At 42.4% G+C, this 14,947-nt stretch overlaps 1 protein-coding gene across 2 annotated transcripts in view; it reads left to right on the forward strand.

Annotated features, from left to right (window-relative positions):
- RIPK4 (receptor interacting serine/threonine kinase 4) overlaps positions 1-11,038 on the forward strand; it is a 31,150-nt gene extending 20,112 nt beyond the window's left edge. For both annotated transcript variants that reach the window (XM_083734756.1, XM_083734757.1), the window contains exons 3-8: positions 3,551-3,699; positions 4,651-4,700; positions 5,315-5,473; positions 6,559-6,659; positions 6,787-7,042; positions 8,477-11,038. In XM_083734756.1, coding sequence (XP_083590882.1) covers positions 3,551-3,699; positions 4,651-4,700; positions 5,315-5,473; positions 6,559-6,659; positions 6,787-7,042; positions 8,477-9,636 — 1,875 coding nt within the window. In that variant the 3' untranslated portion in view covers positions 9,637-11,038. The remainder of the gene's footprint in view (positions 1-3,550; positions 3,700-4,650; positions 4,701-5,314; positions 5,474-6,558; positions 6,660-6,786; positions 7,043-8,476) is intronic.
- The last annotated feature ends 3,909 nt before the right edge of the window (positions 11,039-14,947 follow it).

The raw sequence follows: 14,947 nt of genomic DNA on the forward strand, positions 1-14,947 counted from the left end.
GCTTTTGTCTCTCTTCCATGGGGTTCAAAGAATGTGTGTTGCAAGTTAATCACTCCCTGTAGCTGTTCACACATATCTCTGCAATAATTTTAATAGCCTGAGATCACATTATTTGTAAAAGGGATTTGATACTTGGTTTCATTTCTCCCTTTGCCAAATGTTATTACCAGGTTGTGTGGGAGGCTATTGCAGAATTCCCATAGAACTTTGATGTTTGCACCCAAAGTTGTACAAAGGGCGAAAGCAAGGCCCTCAAAATTCGGCTAATCTGTGCATGCCTATCCAAACTGGTATCCAGATTACTGGATGGAATACAAAATTCTAAGTACTACATTGCTACATTGGCTGTACTGTCTGCCACCCATAGGCATGTCAGAAGGTGTCTTGAATCTAATTAAAAGCCCTTCTTTTATGACTGTATTTTTGTGTGTGCTGCATGGTTCCCACTGATGTTAATAGGAGTTGTATGACTAAACCTCATGCTCAGTGTTAGAAACTTACTTCAAAGCATCTAATTTTAAACCCACAAGACTCCTTCCAGAACGCAGCTCTCTTGCCAAGGCTTTGAGAGTCCTTGAAGGCACAACTCAGTTTGATTTAGTTGTCAGAACATTCTGATATGCTCAAAGCTGCAGCTCTACTTCTGGTTGTGTTCTGATTATAATGATAACAATTTGCTTAAAACAGAGACTTGTAAGATGGGTTTGCGTGATTCATAATGCCAAAATTAGTCACTTTTGCACCTGGGTCCTCCAAAAATTTGTGTGCCATTGCATTTTTTTTTTTCCAAAATTTTTATTAGGTTTTTTTAATAAAAGAGATACAAAATTAAAAAACAGCATTGTTTGTGTCTTTACAAAATTTCATAACATCTTTGGACTTCCTCACGTCATCCGCTCGCACTTACATTGTTCATAAAATTTTTCAAGCAAATTACCATCTTATTTGTAATCTTATAACCAATCATTACAATATAGTCTAATAATGCTCATCTAATTTAGTGATGGCCAATTGTTTATAATCAAGCATCCTTCTTAGCATTCCATCAAATTACAATAATTTTGTAAATAAATCTTAAATTTCTTCCAGTCTTCTTCAATCCTTTCTTCTCCCAGGTCTCGAATTCTGCCAGTCATTTCCGCCAGCTGCATATAGTCCATCAGCTGCATCTGCCATTCTTCCAGCGTGGGTAGATCTTGAGTTTTCCAGTTCTTTGCGATGAGTATCCTTGCTGCCGTTGTTGCATACATAAAGAAAGTTCTGTCCTTCTTTGACACCTTCTGGCCGACAATACCCAGAAGGAAGGCCTCTGGTTTCTTAGTGAAAGTATACTTAAATACCTTTTTCAGTTCATTATATATCATTTCCCAGAAGGCCTTCACTTTAGGGCAAGTCCACCAGAGGTGAAAGAATGTTCCTTCATTTTCTTTACATTTCCAACATTTATTGTCAGACGAGTGGTATATTTTGGCAAGCTTAACTGGGGTCATGTACCATCTGTATATCATTTTCATTATATTTTCTTTCAAAGCATTACATGCAGTAAAGTTTAGCCCAGTGGTCCACAACCTTTCCCATTCCTCAAACATAATGTTATGCCCAATGTCCTGTGCCCACTTTATCATAGCCGATTTAACCATTTCGTCTTGTGTGTTCCATTTCAACAGCAAGTTATACATTCTTGAAAGTACCTTAGTCTTAGGTTCTAACAGTTCAGTTTCCAGCTTCGATTTCTCCACCTGGAACCCTAGCTTTTTGTCATTTTTAAAAACTTCTTTAATCTGAGCGTAATGTAACCAGTCTCGCACTTTATCCTTCATTTTTTCCATACTCTGCAATTTCCAGTTATTTCCATCTTTTTCTAATATTTCCCAATATTTTGGCCAATTGGCTTCCATATTGGGTCTTTTTCGGGCCTTAGCTTCCAGAGGTGAAAGCCACCTTGGGGTTTTATTTTCCAATAAGTCTTTATATTTTGTCCAGACATTAAACACTGCTTTTCTGACAATATGGTTCTTAAAGGCCTTATTGATCTTAACTTTGTCATACCATAAGTATGCATGCCAACCAAAATTATTATTAAACCCTTCCAGATCCAACACATCAGTGTCTTCGAGAAGTAGCCAGTCTTTTAGCCAGCAGAAAGCTGCGGCTTCGTAATACAACCTTAAGTCTGGCAGGGCAAAGCCCCCTCTTTCCTTTGCGTCAGTCAATATCTTAAACTTAATTCTGGGCTTTTTGCCCTGCCAGACAAAAATTTGTGTGCCATTGCATCTGGACAGAAGATTTTTCCTCTGTAGCAGAAATCAAGTTATACAAAAGTTTAGACAATAAGCTCTTTTGTCACTCAGTGCGGGAGACATTGGCGGGGAGTGGGGAAAATCTAAAACATGAGCCTTTGGTAGTTTACCTTGCCCCGCTCCCCTTGGCTTGGCTGAAGTTTGAGCTGGGACTTCAGGAATCACTATAAAATCTCTTGCTTCAAAAATATGTGAACTCAGGGTGTGTCTGAATATTTACATTCAGAGACAAATACATTGAATCTTTCCCCACTTCCTTCTCCACCCTGTGCATCTAACTGCTTTGGAAACGTCTTTGCTGTTGTTTCCCATTAGATTATCTCCCCCCCCCCCCAACCCATACTGTCATTTCTCCTATCAGGCCAACTAACTTAACAACAACAATAATGTAAGTGCTTTGCAGTGGTGTGTACTTATTAAACATTACTTGCCCTGAGCTTCAGGGTTAGCAAATTACAAATGAAAATAAAGTAATCTTTAACCAGAAGCAGTTGGTAACCTTCAATTCCTTTCTCTTTCTTTCGTCTCCTGTTCTTCCCTCTGTTGCACATCATTTTGTTCCAAGTACATAACTACAAAGATAAATCTCTCTTAAAGTGATCCTCATTGGTGCAACAGTCACCTAACTTATAAAGTCACTCCTTCTAAGTATTTCCCTAGGTTTGCAATGTCTTGCACTACATTCCTAAATATCTAGAAAAAAAACCAAGTGTCTCAGGAGGTAGAATAATAAGGCCTCTGCTTAGCCTTGTGCAGAAAGGCTGCAAATGTGTGGAACATTAACAGTTCTGTTTATGAGGCTGTTGAGTTTTGTGTCTCCTGCCAGCTCCCTCCCTTTGAATGTCCTAAGCAAAATCCTGGAAGAAAATCTATGGATTTATTTTGTTTTGACACTTAAACATAATCGGGTGTGTGTAAACTCTTAAGAAGTGCTTGCTGTTACTTTCTTATTCTTTCCATAGCCATCTGCCTGATGCTCACCAGTTGTCTGGGTATGCAGAGTTGCTGCAATTTCTACAGGCAAACTGTATCTCTTTCATAAAATTATTTCCTCGCATAACATTTAGCAGACATCAGCAAGTTTTCCTGCTTGGGAGGGACAAACAGTACTGATTTGTGAAGCTCAGAGTAAGCACTTAAGCCCAACTGTCTCCAATGCTCTAAGCCACTGTGTTTGTGCAACCACACATGCAGAAATGATTTTGCAGACTACTCTAACTGGAACTCTTTTTTTTTTTTAACTTTATCAGATTTCAGACTTTGGATTAGCCAAGTGCAATGGCCTTTCACATTCACACGATCTCAGCATGGATGGGCTTTGTGGCACTATAGCATACCTGCCCCCAGAACGCATTAAAGAGAAGACCCGGTACTTTGATACTAAACATGATGTCTACAGGTTTGTACTTTTCTTCCTCAGTGCATCTGTTTCTCTCCAGTATTTGCTACTTAACTCTGGTAGAATTAAACTCTCAGGAAATCCTTAGAATTGATATTTTGTTTAACCATTTTGTTACAATGGAATATCAACAAAACAGGACACAAAGGCCAAGTCTTCAAAACTCGGGAGATACCTAAGGGAGTCATTGTAGCTTTAATGCAATGCACTTGTCTCATGCCAACCAAAATTTTGATAAATCAACCTGTGTTTGAATTCCTTCTTGAATTGGCAAAACCAAGGTCACATCTGCAGATATTTCTTGATTCTTTAGGAAGCAGGTGTTGGAACCCAGTTGATCATTTTCCAGACCTCCTAATTTTCTTTGGTGCCATCTAGGTCAATCTGATCTGGGTTATACCTCAACATGCCAAGACACTTGAGAAGCATTAAAAGCAAGGTTCATACACTGTGTAACGAGTGCTGTTTCAGTGATCATGTTTCATTAATGCCCAGCCCAAAGGTGACATTGTCAACAGGCTGTGGAGACGCAGTGTGCAAGCACAATGTGTGTGTAACATCTCTTTCTGTGCTCCAAAAGTGAAGTTGATCAGCTGTAGATTCAGGACAAGGAATAGAAAGTAATTTTTGTACACAAGGCATAATTAGAACAGGGTTTTCCAGAAGTTGTTGGACTACAACTCCTATCATCCATGACTACTGACCAAGCAGGCTAGGACTAATAGGACTTATAGTCCAATAAATATCTGGATGGCACCAGGATAGACCTTGGTCTGGTCTACAAAGACAATTCTTACGTTCTTTTGAGACCCATTCTCAATTCTAGCATACCTCATTTGTATTTGATGGCCTGAGATGATTAGCACTAGAAAGCCTAACAGTAATCAAGAAAGAGAGAGAGCATCCTATGATTTTTATAAAGTTAACATTAACTGATGTTTCTATTTGCAGCTTTTCCATTGTTATCTGGGGAGTTCTCACACAGAAAAAGCCCTTTTCAGGTAAGAAAATAAATATTTGTTTAATGGATCCTATTTTAGATGAGCACATCAAACAAAAGTCCTCTTCAAGTGTGTGTATGCCCACCCTGATGAGACTAGCCTCAGAATGCCCAAGCTTCATTACTGCCAATTATATATCTGTTCTAGCTGCTTAACAACCACACCTTTCATGCATAGCTTTGAGGAAACCTCAGCTATTATTTCTGCACTGAAAGCCAGACTGGAGACCATAGTGTGTCAGGCTTGATAAGGAACAAAAGGATAATTGCATCTACCCTCATATGAATAGATGGGGACATGATGCATCCACCAGTGTCCTCTTAACAGTTAGCCATGCTGTTCAGACCTCAACGTCATGTAAGTAAAGAGCAGGCAGTCTTTACTTTAACCTGAAACAATGTATGTAGGGAGCTAGGCAACATACCTTCTGCCATTACTAGCTGATCCAGAGACCCTAACCTATGAGACCTTTGAGTCAGTTGAAATGCGTACCTCTCTCTTCTAGAAAGAGAACCCTAACAGGAAAGAGGACTCTGATTAAGGTGATCTGTGCTATTGGTCAGAGGCTGCTTCAGTTCTCAGAATAATCTTGATTTGTGCCTTTTCCTTTGCAGAAGAGAATAATATTCTACATATTATGGTGAAAGTAGTGAATGGCCACCGCCCAGAGTTGCCAGCTGTCTCCAGATCCAGACCTCATGCGTGTAACAGCTTGATCAAACTGATGCAAAAGTGCTGGCAAGATGATCCTAGCAAAAGGCCAACATTTCAAGGTAAACTTTTTACCGACTAGTTGGCAAACCCAGTGAGTCATTTCAGTGTTCGGGACTATACTAATCCCTGGTAGAGCTCCACCAAAATCTTGTAAAAATGATGAATGCAAAGTATACCCAACCCACTTTTTTGCGCAGGCAGCAGTATGGGGCACTTCCTCACTACAGGGAAGGGATTATACAAGAACTTGTCTGATCATGAAAGTGTTGATTTAGATGTCAAATGATCTGGCTAGCTCCCCAAGTTGCTGCCTAGGTTTAACTCTTTGATCCTTAAAATCCCAGGTAAAATGTTAGATGTCTGTTTTTTCTTACTGTGTATTCCGTAGCATGAAAGAGGTGTCATGAAGAGTAAGTTAAGGTCATGTTTGATTAGCCTTAAAAAGCAGGTTGAAGTATCAGCATAGTCTGAAATGCTACAGCAGATGATTGAATGTGGTTTTACTGCCATATTGCAGTTTGTGCAGCTTCCTTATGTTACAGTTAACTTTGCGGATAAGAGCCTTCTGCAATTTCTGTTATAGGAAGAGCCTTGCTGGATCTGGTTCAGCATTCTGTTTTCTTGAAGCTGTGTGTGTGTTTGCACAAAAGCATGCTGGGGTGGGGGTGCAAATCCTTCACTTGGCACAACAACTAATCTTCTCTCCTGGTGACGGATTTGAACATGGCTCCATAACCTGCTATGTTGTGCAACTGGCATACTCTATTCCATCTCAGTAGGTTTTGTGGTGACATAATACAGTCTTTACAGGGCAGAAATTCTCCGCAGAGTTAATTGCTTACACAGAGGAAGTAAGGCACATTTGGGAAATATGTTGCTGTAGCAGTGGGAGTTTGGATCAACAACACCTTGATTCAAAAATTATGATAATGTTATATAGAGTGGTTGACCAAACTTCCAAGTAGGAAGCGGTATCCTCTAGCAGCTGGATAGTTTAGTTTCGCTTATCTAAATTGGCCAGTTGTTGAGAAAGAGATTGTGGCATATGGGAAATATACACAGTTGCTGTAAATGATGCACATATTATTTGACCCATCTTCTGCTAGTATAAATCTAATCGTTGGCTTTTGTTTTTGTTTTTAAGAAATTACTTCTGAAACAGAAGACCTTTGTGAAAAGCCAGAGACTGAAAACAAGGAATTGATAGTTCAGGAGGACAACAAGGATACTCGGACTTACCCCAAGGTATGTACTGTATGTGAAAAATAGAGATAACTTGATATTGGTGCCTTCTTCCCCTACTGGGTAACATTTGACAAGCACTTTCAACTTATAATTTCCTCCCTCTTCCACCCACCCCCCTTTGTTCCAGGAGCTGCCCGGACTATCCCAGCTAAAGCAAGGGTCTGAACCCTCCTCATCTAAGGATTACAGCCTTTCAGAGTTGTTGTCCCAACTTGACTCGGGAATTTCACAAACAGAAGAGCCTGAAGAACTCAGCCGTAGCGCTTCTGAATCTAGGCTTGCTTCCAGCGACAAGAGGCTTTCAGGAGTGTCCTCAGTAGACTCTGCCTTTTCTTCACGTGGTTCCCTATCACTGTCATTTGAGAGAGAGAATTCTGAAAGTGGTAAGGGTTTTATAGTTTTAGCAAACAATAACTTGGAAAAACGAATTTGGGGTGTGTGTTGGGACTGGGTGGCTGTGGGAGTTAGTGGTTTCTCGTGTCCTATATTGAAGGCAGCTTTGCCATGAGATGATAATTTGTGGGAGGATGTGGTACAGCCAGCACAAAGTCCGCTCCCTCATTTTTCCATGGCAATCAGCTGGCTATGTGTTTTAAGATGTTGCATATCAATCATTGCTCCCCCTCATTTTCATAGGCTTCCAAAGAAGTTGTGAGCAATGATCATGATGTCTCTTGGGGTGATACCCAACTAAGTCATATTCAGAGTAAGCCCTAGACTTAGGCTTTCTGATGTGAAGTTAGCCTCCACCTCAAAAGGGTTGCTTGATCTTTATCTTGTTTGTTTGATAGCAAACCAATTGCACACCACAATTCTGCCAAGACCTTAAAACTGGGCTGGGGAACCTTTAGCCCTTCAGGCGTTGTTGGACTCCATCAGTACCAGCCAACATGGCCATTGCTTAGGGATGATGGAAGTTATAGTCCAGCAACATCTGGAGGGTCAGAGTTTCTCCAGTTCTGCCTTCTCCAGTTCGGCATTTGAGGGGCAAAGGCTTCTTTCCATGAAAAGTGTCCTGAGTGTTCCTAGGAAGGTGATAGTATGAAGAATGCATTGTGCAACCTGAGCTAATGAATCTGCATAGGGAACACAGACAGCCGTCAGGCTAGTGGTCCATCTAGCCCAGTATTATCTACTCTGGCACTGGCTCTCCAGGGTCTTTAGCAGGGCCATTCCTATTACCTGGTCCTCCTTTAATTGGAGATGCCAGCAATTGAGCATATTTATCTCCCACTGAACTTTGGTGATAATTTTCATAATCGTGGCAGGAATATTTTCAGCTACAGGAATATTGTCTGGATAGCTGAGTTTATATTTGTGGCACATCAAATCATATTGCAGTCAGATAGTTGAGGCACAACACAAAGATGAATGCTTGACCATGAGCTGGCCTTAAATGTTTCATTGTTCTGAGGATTAGGAGCCTTATCTGCATACGAGGATTGGAGAGTGTGTTTTGTAAAGTCTATTTCATGACGCTGGACTTCACTAAATTGCCAGAAGCATAATAGTCCTAGCTGCGTGTGCGCATGTGCAGCAGACACCAAGTGCATGGGATCTTAGCAAGCTGCATGAGTAATATGCCCCAAAAGCTGATAACCCTCCTACCCACAGCATGCGTAGTACAATCCAGGTGGAAGATGGACATGTTGGCACCTGCCCATTGTGCAAAAATATGGGAGCGGGGGAAGAGGAGGTGCTTCCTACGCTTTGGCTTCATTGGTAGCATGAAGAGTGGAGCTGCCATTTATTTATTTCTCTTGTGCCTTGAATGTATGGTTGTCATGGAAGTCTAATGTTGCTCTTTGCTTCTCCAGATCTTGGTTCCACGGACATCCAGAAGAGAAAGCTGGCCGAGGCGATTGCATCTGGAGACACCGGCAAACTGATGAAGATTCTCCAGCCGCAGGATGTTGACCTGGTTTTGGATGGGAACTATAGCCTCCTGCATTTGGCTGTTGAGTCGGGCCAAGAAGAGTGTGTCAAGTGGCTCCTCCTTTACAATGCCAACCCCAACCTGACCAACAAGAGAGGCTCCACACCCCTCCACATGGCCATAGAGAAGAAGAATAAAAGCATTGTGGAGCTGCTCCTGGCGAGGAAAATCAACGTGAACGCTAAGGATGAGGACCAGTGGACAGCACTTCACTTTGCTGCGCTGAACGGGGATGAGCTGAGCACCAGGCTTCTTCTGGAGAAGAACGCCTCGCTGAACGAAGTAGACTTTGAAGGAAGAGCTCCCATCCATGTGGCCTGCCAGTATGGCCAAGAGAACATTGTGCGCATCTTCCTGAGAAGAGGGGTTAATGCAGATATCAAAGGGAAGGAAGGCTGGGTGCCTTTGCATTATGCAGCCTGGCAAGGTCACCTGTCCATCGTGAAGCTTCTTGCCAAGCAGTCCGGGGTGAATGTGAATGCACAGACAGTGGATGGGAGAACCCCTTTGCACCTGGCAGCCCAGAGAGGGCATTACAGAGTAGCTCGTACACTTGTGGACCTGAAGTCGGATGTCAACATCAGAAACGCCTCGCTCCACACCGCTCTCCATGTTGCTGCTGAAACCGGACACACGGGCACTTCGAGGATGCTCCTCAACCGGGGCGCAGACGTAGAAGCGACGACGGCCGAAGGCTGCACTGCACTCCACCTGGCAGCCTGCAGGGGCCACTTATCGACCACCAAGTTGCTGGTTGAAGAAGGTGCCAATGTCCTGGCCAAGGGGCCCTCCAAGAGGACGGCACTGCACTTTGCCGCTGGAAATGGACATTGGGAAGTAGTAGAGGAGCTTGTCAGCCCAGAGAATGTAAACGACCCCGATGAGGAAGGCTTCACGGCTCTACATCTGGCAGCGAAAGGCGGACATCCACGCACCCTCGAGGTTCTGTTAAAGCATGGCGCCCTCACATTTCAGACCCCTCTGCAGACGACTAAACAAAATGGATTCAGTGCTGTTACTATGCTACTCGGTGAGAGCTAAGTGAACAGACTGCTTGTTTATGTCTTTTGACTTTCCATGGAGACTCTGGGAGCCTGACGATCAGGGTTTTCCCTCTGACTGCTCCTGTGTCATGTGTATGAGTCTGCTTAAATTTGCAGGTGAGTCTGGGTTCTATCCTGGCAGAAGCAGCATTGTTGATGTAGCAATGCGTTCTAATGAACCAAGGGAGCGTGGGAGCAGGAGCCATGAAATCCTGAGCACGGAGCCTGACACTTTCCTGTGATGTGCTGTTGAGCAAGCCATATGTAAAGACTCTATGTTCTTTCCCTGGGGCTTCAGCAGTGCGGGGAGTTGATCTGCCCTGAAGATGGTATGAGGAGTAATTTGCATTGCATTGCTTTAAGCAGACACTTGTTGCGTTCCGGACAGAGTCAGTATCTTAATATTTCAATCTTTCTCTTGTTTTTACATTCAGACAAATGATGGGGAAGGTGTCTTCGAACATCATGCTAGAATGTTTTTGAAATTGATTTTCCCACCCCCACCCCGTTGCGTACAAAAAGTACTCTAGCAATCAAAATCTGTTTCACAGTGCGCAAGAGTTTGTTGAAAAAGAATGTAAGAAGTGCCTATTTCAAAGCCACACATTTCTGTGTCCTCAAATTGTTGAGCTTTCCTTTTACCCTAGTCAGCAAGTCTTTGCAATTAGAACTGTTAGCATTCAGAAGTTAACTGAAGGCAGTATTGCATAGAAATTGGTGATGTAGAATACACTGGTACGTGCGTGTGTGTGTGTGTGCGCGCACACACACACACACACACACAGAGTGGGCCCACAACTTAGTGATTGCAAACTTAAAATGGGCTGGAAGTGGAGGGGCAAATAAATAAATGAAGAGTGGGGGAAGTGCACTATTCCCCACTCTCCAGTTATTTATTTCCACCCCCACTTGTGCACCCAGTGGGTTTTCCTGCCAGAAAAAAAAGCTCCCAGGGCCCTCCTGAAACCTTCCAAGAACCCAGTTAGCAGCCATGTGCCCCACAGGGCAGGAGGGGCATTCATGGGGTTCCTGACTTTACACGATGCTGCCTTTGCATGTGGACCCCCGGAACCAAACCCTTGCGTAGGTGGCGGGCCCACTGTATAGGCACACACAAGGTGTGTTTAAATTTCTTAAAATGATTTTGAATGGTTGTAGTTTTTAAATGGTGTAGATTATGAACCACGTGTACAGTACTGCTGGCCTTCTGAATTTTGCTGTGTTCGGTAGCCTAATTTAAAGATATACTGTGTATATATAGTATTTCAGTTCGTTGTGCCTCTTTTTCTACTGCAGAAAGTTGTGTCTCTTCAGACATGGGTATGTTTTAATACGCCTTTTGTAATGTTCATAATTTTTTCAAGTGTTCAAATAAAGTCTGGTTCATCCGTTTAAAAAAAGCTGTGGTTTGCCTTTAAAATGGTGTTTGAGATAAACTGAATTGTGGATGTACTGTGTTCAAAGGGCAAAAGCATTTCACAATCTTGATCTTGTTTCTCCTCTCTCCCTCTCTCTGTGACACACACACCCCACTGCCACTACCTATATTGCACCCAATATGCATTTTAGCAGGAAGCACAGCTGTGGGCCAGGGCTTTTCAATGAACCTTGGTCCTCAATGGAACACAATCTCTCAGCTTTGTTTTTAAAAACAGTTCATTGCTTGCTTTAGGTTTTCTTTAATAGCGGCTTAGAAATACTATAAATGCCACCTCTGCTAAAACACATTTTATTTCCCATCAATAAGGCAGTTGGCAGGCAATAAATTTGTTTCCATTTCTTACTGACTAATCAAGAACCCGGGCTGAAGATGGCAGCTGACTACGCTGAGCCTGCTCATTGTGAATTTTGACTTTCAAACGCTCTCTCAAATGAAAAGGGTATTTGGTAATTCCAAAAATAAAATTACAGGTTGCCTTTATCTTTTCCCTGCTGTAGCTTTCTGTTCGTTTAAAATGTAAATCAGAGTTTAAGCAGTGGTGCCACACTGGTAATAGTGGAGTATTTAATTTCCTATTAATATATATATCTAGGCAGTCTTTCACAATATCAGGCACATGCTCCACATAGCTAAGCATTTCCATACAAAAATCGTGTAACATCAGCAAGCATTTTCTAATTTCCCAGCTCTCCCTTGAGTGCTGCTGCCGACTGCGTCTCTTCTTTAATTCCCAAGACAGGTGAAATTCCTCAGTGCTCTGCCTTGTCCATCTGGTTGGTGCGATGTCACCAGCTGCCTAAACAGGTTTTATGAGGGTGTTGCTAGTTAAATTTGTGCCAGCGTGTCTTCATGTGAAATAAACTGGCAAACATTGATATTAAAAGTCCAATGACTAACTGGGAGAGAAAGATCCAGTGTGGAACCATCTTGTGGAGCGTTCTTCCTTATCAGTTGGATGGTGGGAATGGCTTGTGCTCAGATTGATATCAAATGCAGATATAATACAAAAGAATAAGAGCAGGTGCAGGCAGAAGGTTGATCAGGGTCTACAGGGCCATTTGGAGTAGCAGTGGCTAGGTTTTTGGATTCCTAGTCCTTTAACAAAAACAATGAAAAGCTCCTCTCCACACTTATCAGGCTACTGATATGAAGAAGGCCTAGGATTAAACCAGGAATTGGTTTTCACATGAAAATTCCGGTTCTGAAAACAAGCTCCTGGGCTATGCATGCACTTAGAGATGCCTTGTTCCCCATGCCCCTGTTTTGCTCCTGGCTCTAGGTGATGGACCTTGGGCATTCTAGGAAACAAAAATACAATTGTACAAGCTTTGATGCCTGCCCACTTCTGGTTTAGACCGATTATATATTAGTACGCCAAAGATAAATAGAAAAGTGTTGCCCATAGCAAAAGCACTTGTGATTGTTGCAAGTTTGCTGTGTGCCAAGGAAGGAATAATTAGGGGAGGATGGATGGATATATGCTTCATAAAGTACTTTGGAAGAGAACGCTGAATTTTGTTAGGGAGTTGGGTGTTCACGGAAGTCATGGGCCAGTTTAAAGAGAACAGCTTTCCGTCTGGCCTTCCCTGGATGGGAGAAGACAGTCTTAGAAACACCCAGGTCCCCAGCAAGCAGCCCCCATTCAGCGCAGGTTGTCTCTTTGCTCTCCCCTGTTGTGGGGGGAAACCTGGAGCTTACACCGGCTTGACTCCACAGACCACACAATAAGGGTATCCTGGTTTTTAAAACAAGCCTGCGTGTATCTTGTTTTTCCGGTAAGCCTGTCCTGCGAAGAAGTCAGGATTGTGTAACTGAGGAGTTATGAATGAAAGGGCTGAGACTTGCCTGCAGGGTTGTTAGCAATAAAACAGCATTCTTTCCTGTTGCCACAGAGAATCCTGAGCATGTTCAAATGGCAGGTCTGTTCATGCATTGTGGGGCCTGTAGGGACAAAGCTTAAGATCTGTCCATTAGCACGGCATTTTAATAAAGCTGTCAGTTGAGAAGAGTGTTGTGAAGGCTAATAATATACCAAGGACCCACTTTTTACCTTAGGGCAAATGTCCTCTTGCAGAAGGTGCAGGGTCGTGGGAACGCACCTTTTCCTGGGAGCTGGTGATCAGCTTGGGACCCCTTTTCCCTTACTTTGTGCTTGGCCAGGCAGTTAACGCTTCCTGCTACAGATCTGAGTCTACACTGGGTTACTCAGAATGTTCATATGTCCTAGGTACTCACATGATTACCATCATGTGAGAAGGAGGCAGGCTCGTGCTTGCTGTCCCTGCCCCATCATGTTCCTCCTTGGCTCCATTATCCCTGGGTGGCCTTGAGATGATGTTGGACTCCCAGCTCTTATCAGCCAATGTTCAGGGATGATGGGAGCTGTAGCCTAACAACACTGAGGATGGGGCTGCTGGTTCCCCCATCCCTGAATAAAATATATCCCAAAAGGGGTGTAGGAGAGCTCTGTTTTATTCATCTCAAAAGCCAGACAATTTAAATTTGGCTGTGCCTGCCCTCCAGAGTCATCCATTAAGACCCCTAATATTATAGAGGGGAAGGAGCCTTCCTGAACTTAGGACAATGCATTTTTACAAAGTTTAGTCTTAAGCTGAGATATATGAGAGTCCATACCCAAGCCACACCCAGTTGGATCCTAGTTTCAAACAGGAATCAGAAAAACTTGTGGATATGTTTCTTGTTCATGGCTCACCACCAGAACATGTTTCTTGGTCCAAATTCGTCTCTTAAAATATCAACCTGCTAAGCTAGAATGTTTCATTCTGGTAAACCTAAATAAAAACTTAATGAGATCCCTGGATTTTACATTCCAAAAATGTTTTTAGCTTAAAAAATGAAGCTTTCTTTAAAAAACAAGAATCGGCAAGCTGTTAATTATTTTTTAAAAACTGTTCTCTAGGACAAACGTATAGCTAGTATGCCAAGCCTGAGCTTATTAATGGAGTTGGAGAACCAACAAAGACTCCTATAAACAGAACAAATATAGTATGGAATAAATTTCTATGGACTAGAGTTCAAGCCTATGTCTCAATAAATGTGCTAGCATTTAAGGTGCTACAGCATTAATTGCTTTTGTTGTGATATACTAGAAGTGATGCAAGCTTAGGATCTCCCATGTTTTTATTTGGAGGAAGAAAAGTTACAGAAGATGAGAGGGAAATTGGATCAGGATTGCAGCATGGATGGGGGGGGGGGTAACCTTCTTACAATTTTCATGAAGTTTGCTCCATGGAGAAAACCTACAAGTAGTCATGGGGCAAAAATAGTTTTGGGAGATTACTTTTAATGGGTGAAATGGGGGTGGGGAGGTTAACATCTCCCCAGTTCTATAGTCCCACTGTTGCACTAAAGTATAAAATAGTACAAGAAGTTTGGCCATAAGTCACTTTTAAAGCACAAAAATACTGCTCCTCTGTTTCACTGGACTCTTATACAAACCTATACACTCTTGCCTATTGATTATAACCAATCTTCGGTTTGACATTTCCAACAATTTTTGGAGGGGATTTTGGGTACTTAAAGGATCTAACTTTCATTATTGGACTGCTGTCCAGTGGGTTGCATGAGAATAAAAAGCTGTGATTAGAAAAGAGCTCATAGTTAAATTACTGCTAAGAGTTTAGTTAATAGTCACTAATGGAAGATGTAATGATGGCTGCCAACACTGCCCAGCTGAACGTAAAGCAGTTAAAAATTCTGAAATAAAATGCCCTAACAACATAAAACTTGGACAGCTTTAAAAGCGGATTATATAAATTCATGGAGGACAAATCTAATGGCGTCTAATCCCCCCCCCCCCCCGAGAAATAGATGCTGGTACTCATCATGAAGTTGTTACAGTAATTGC

This window comes from Podarcis gaigeae (assembly GCF_964106915.1).
Source record: "Podarcis gaigeae genome assembly, chromosome: 4".
Classification (NCBI taxonomy): Eukaryota; Metazoa; Chordata; class Lepidosauria; order Squamata; family Lacertidae; genus Podarcis; species Podarcis gaigeae.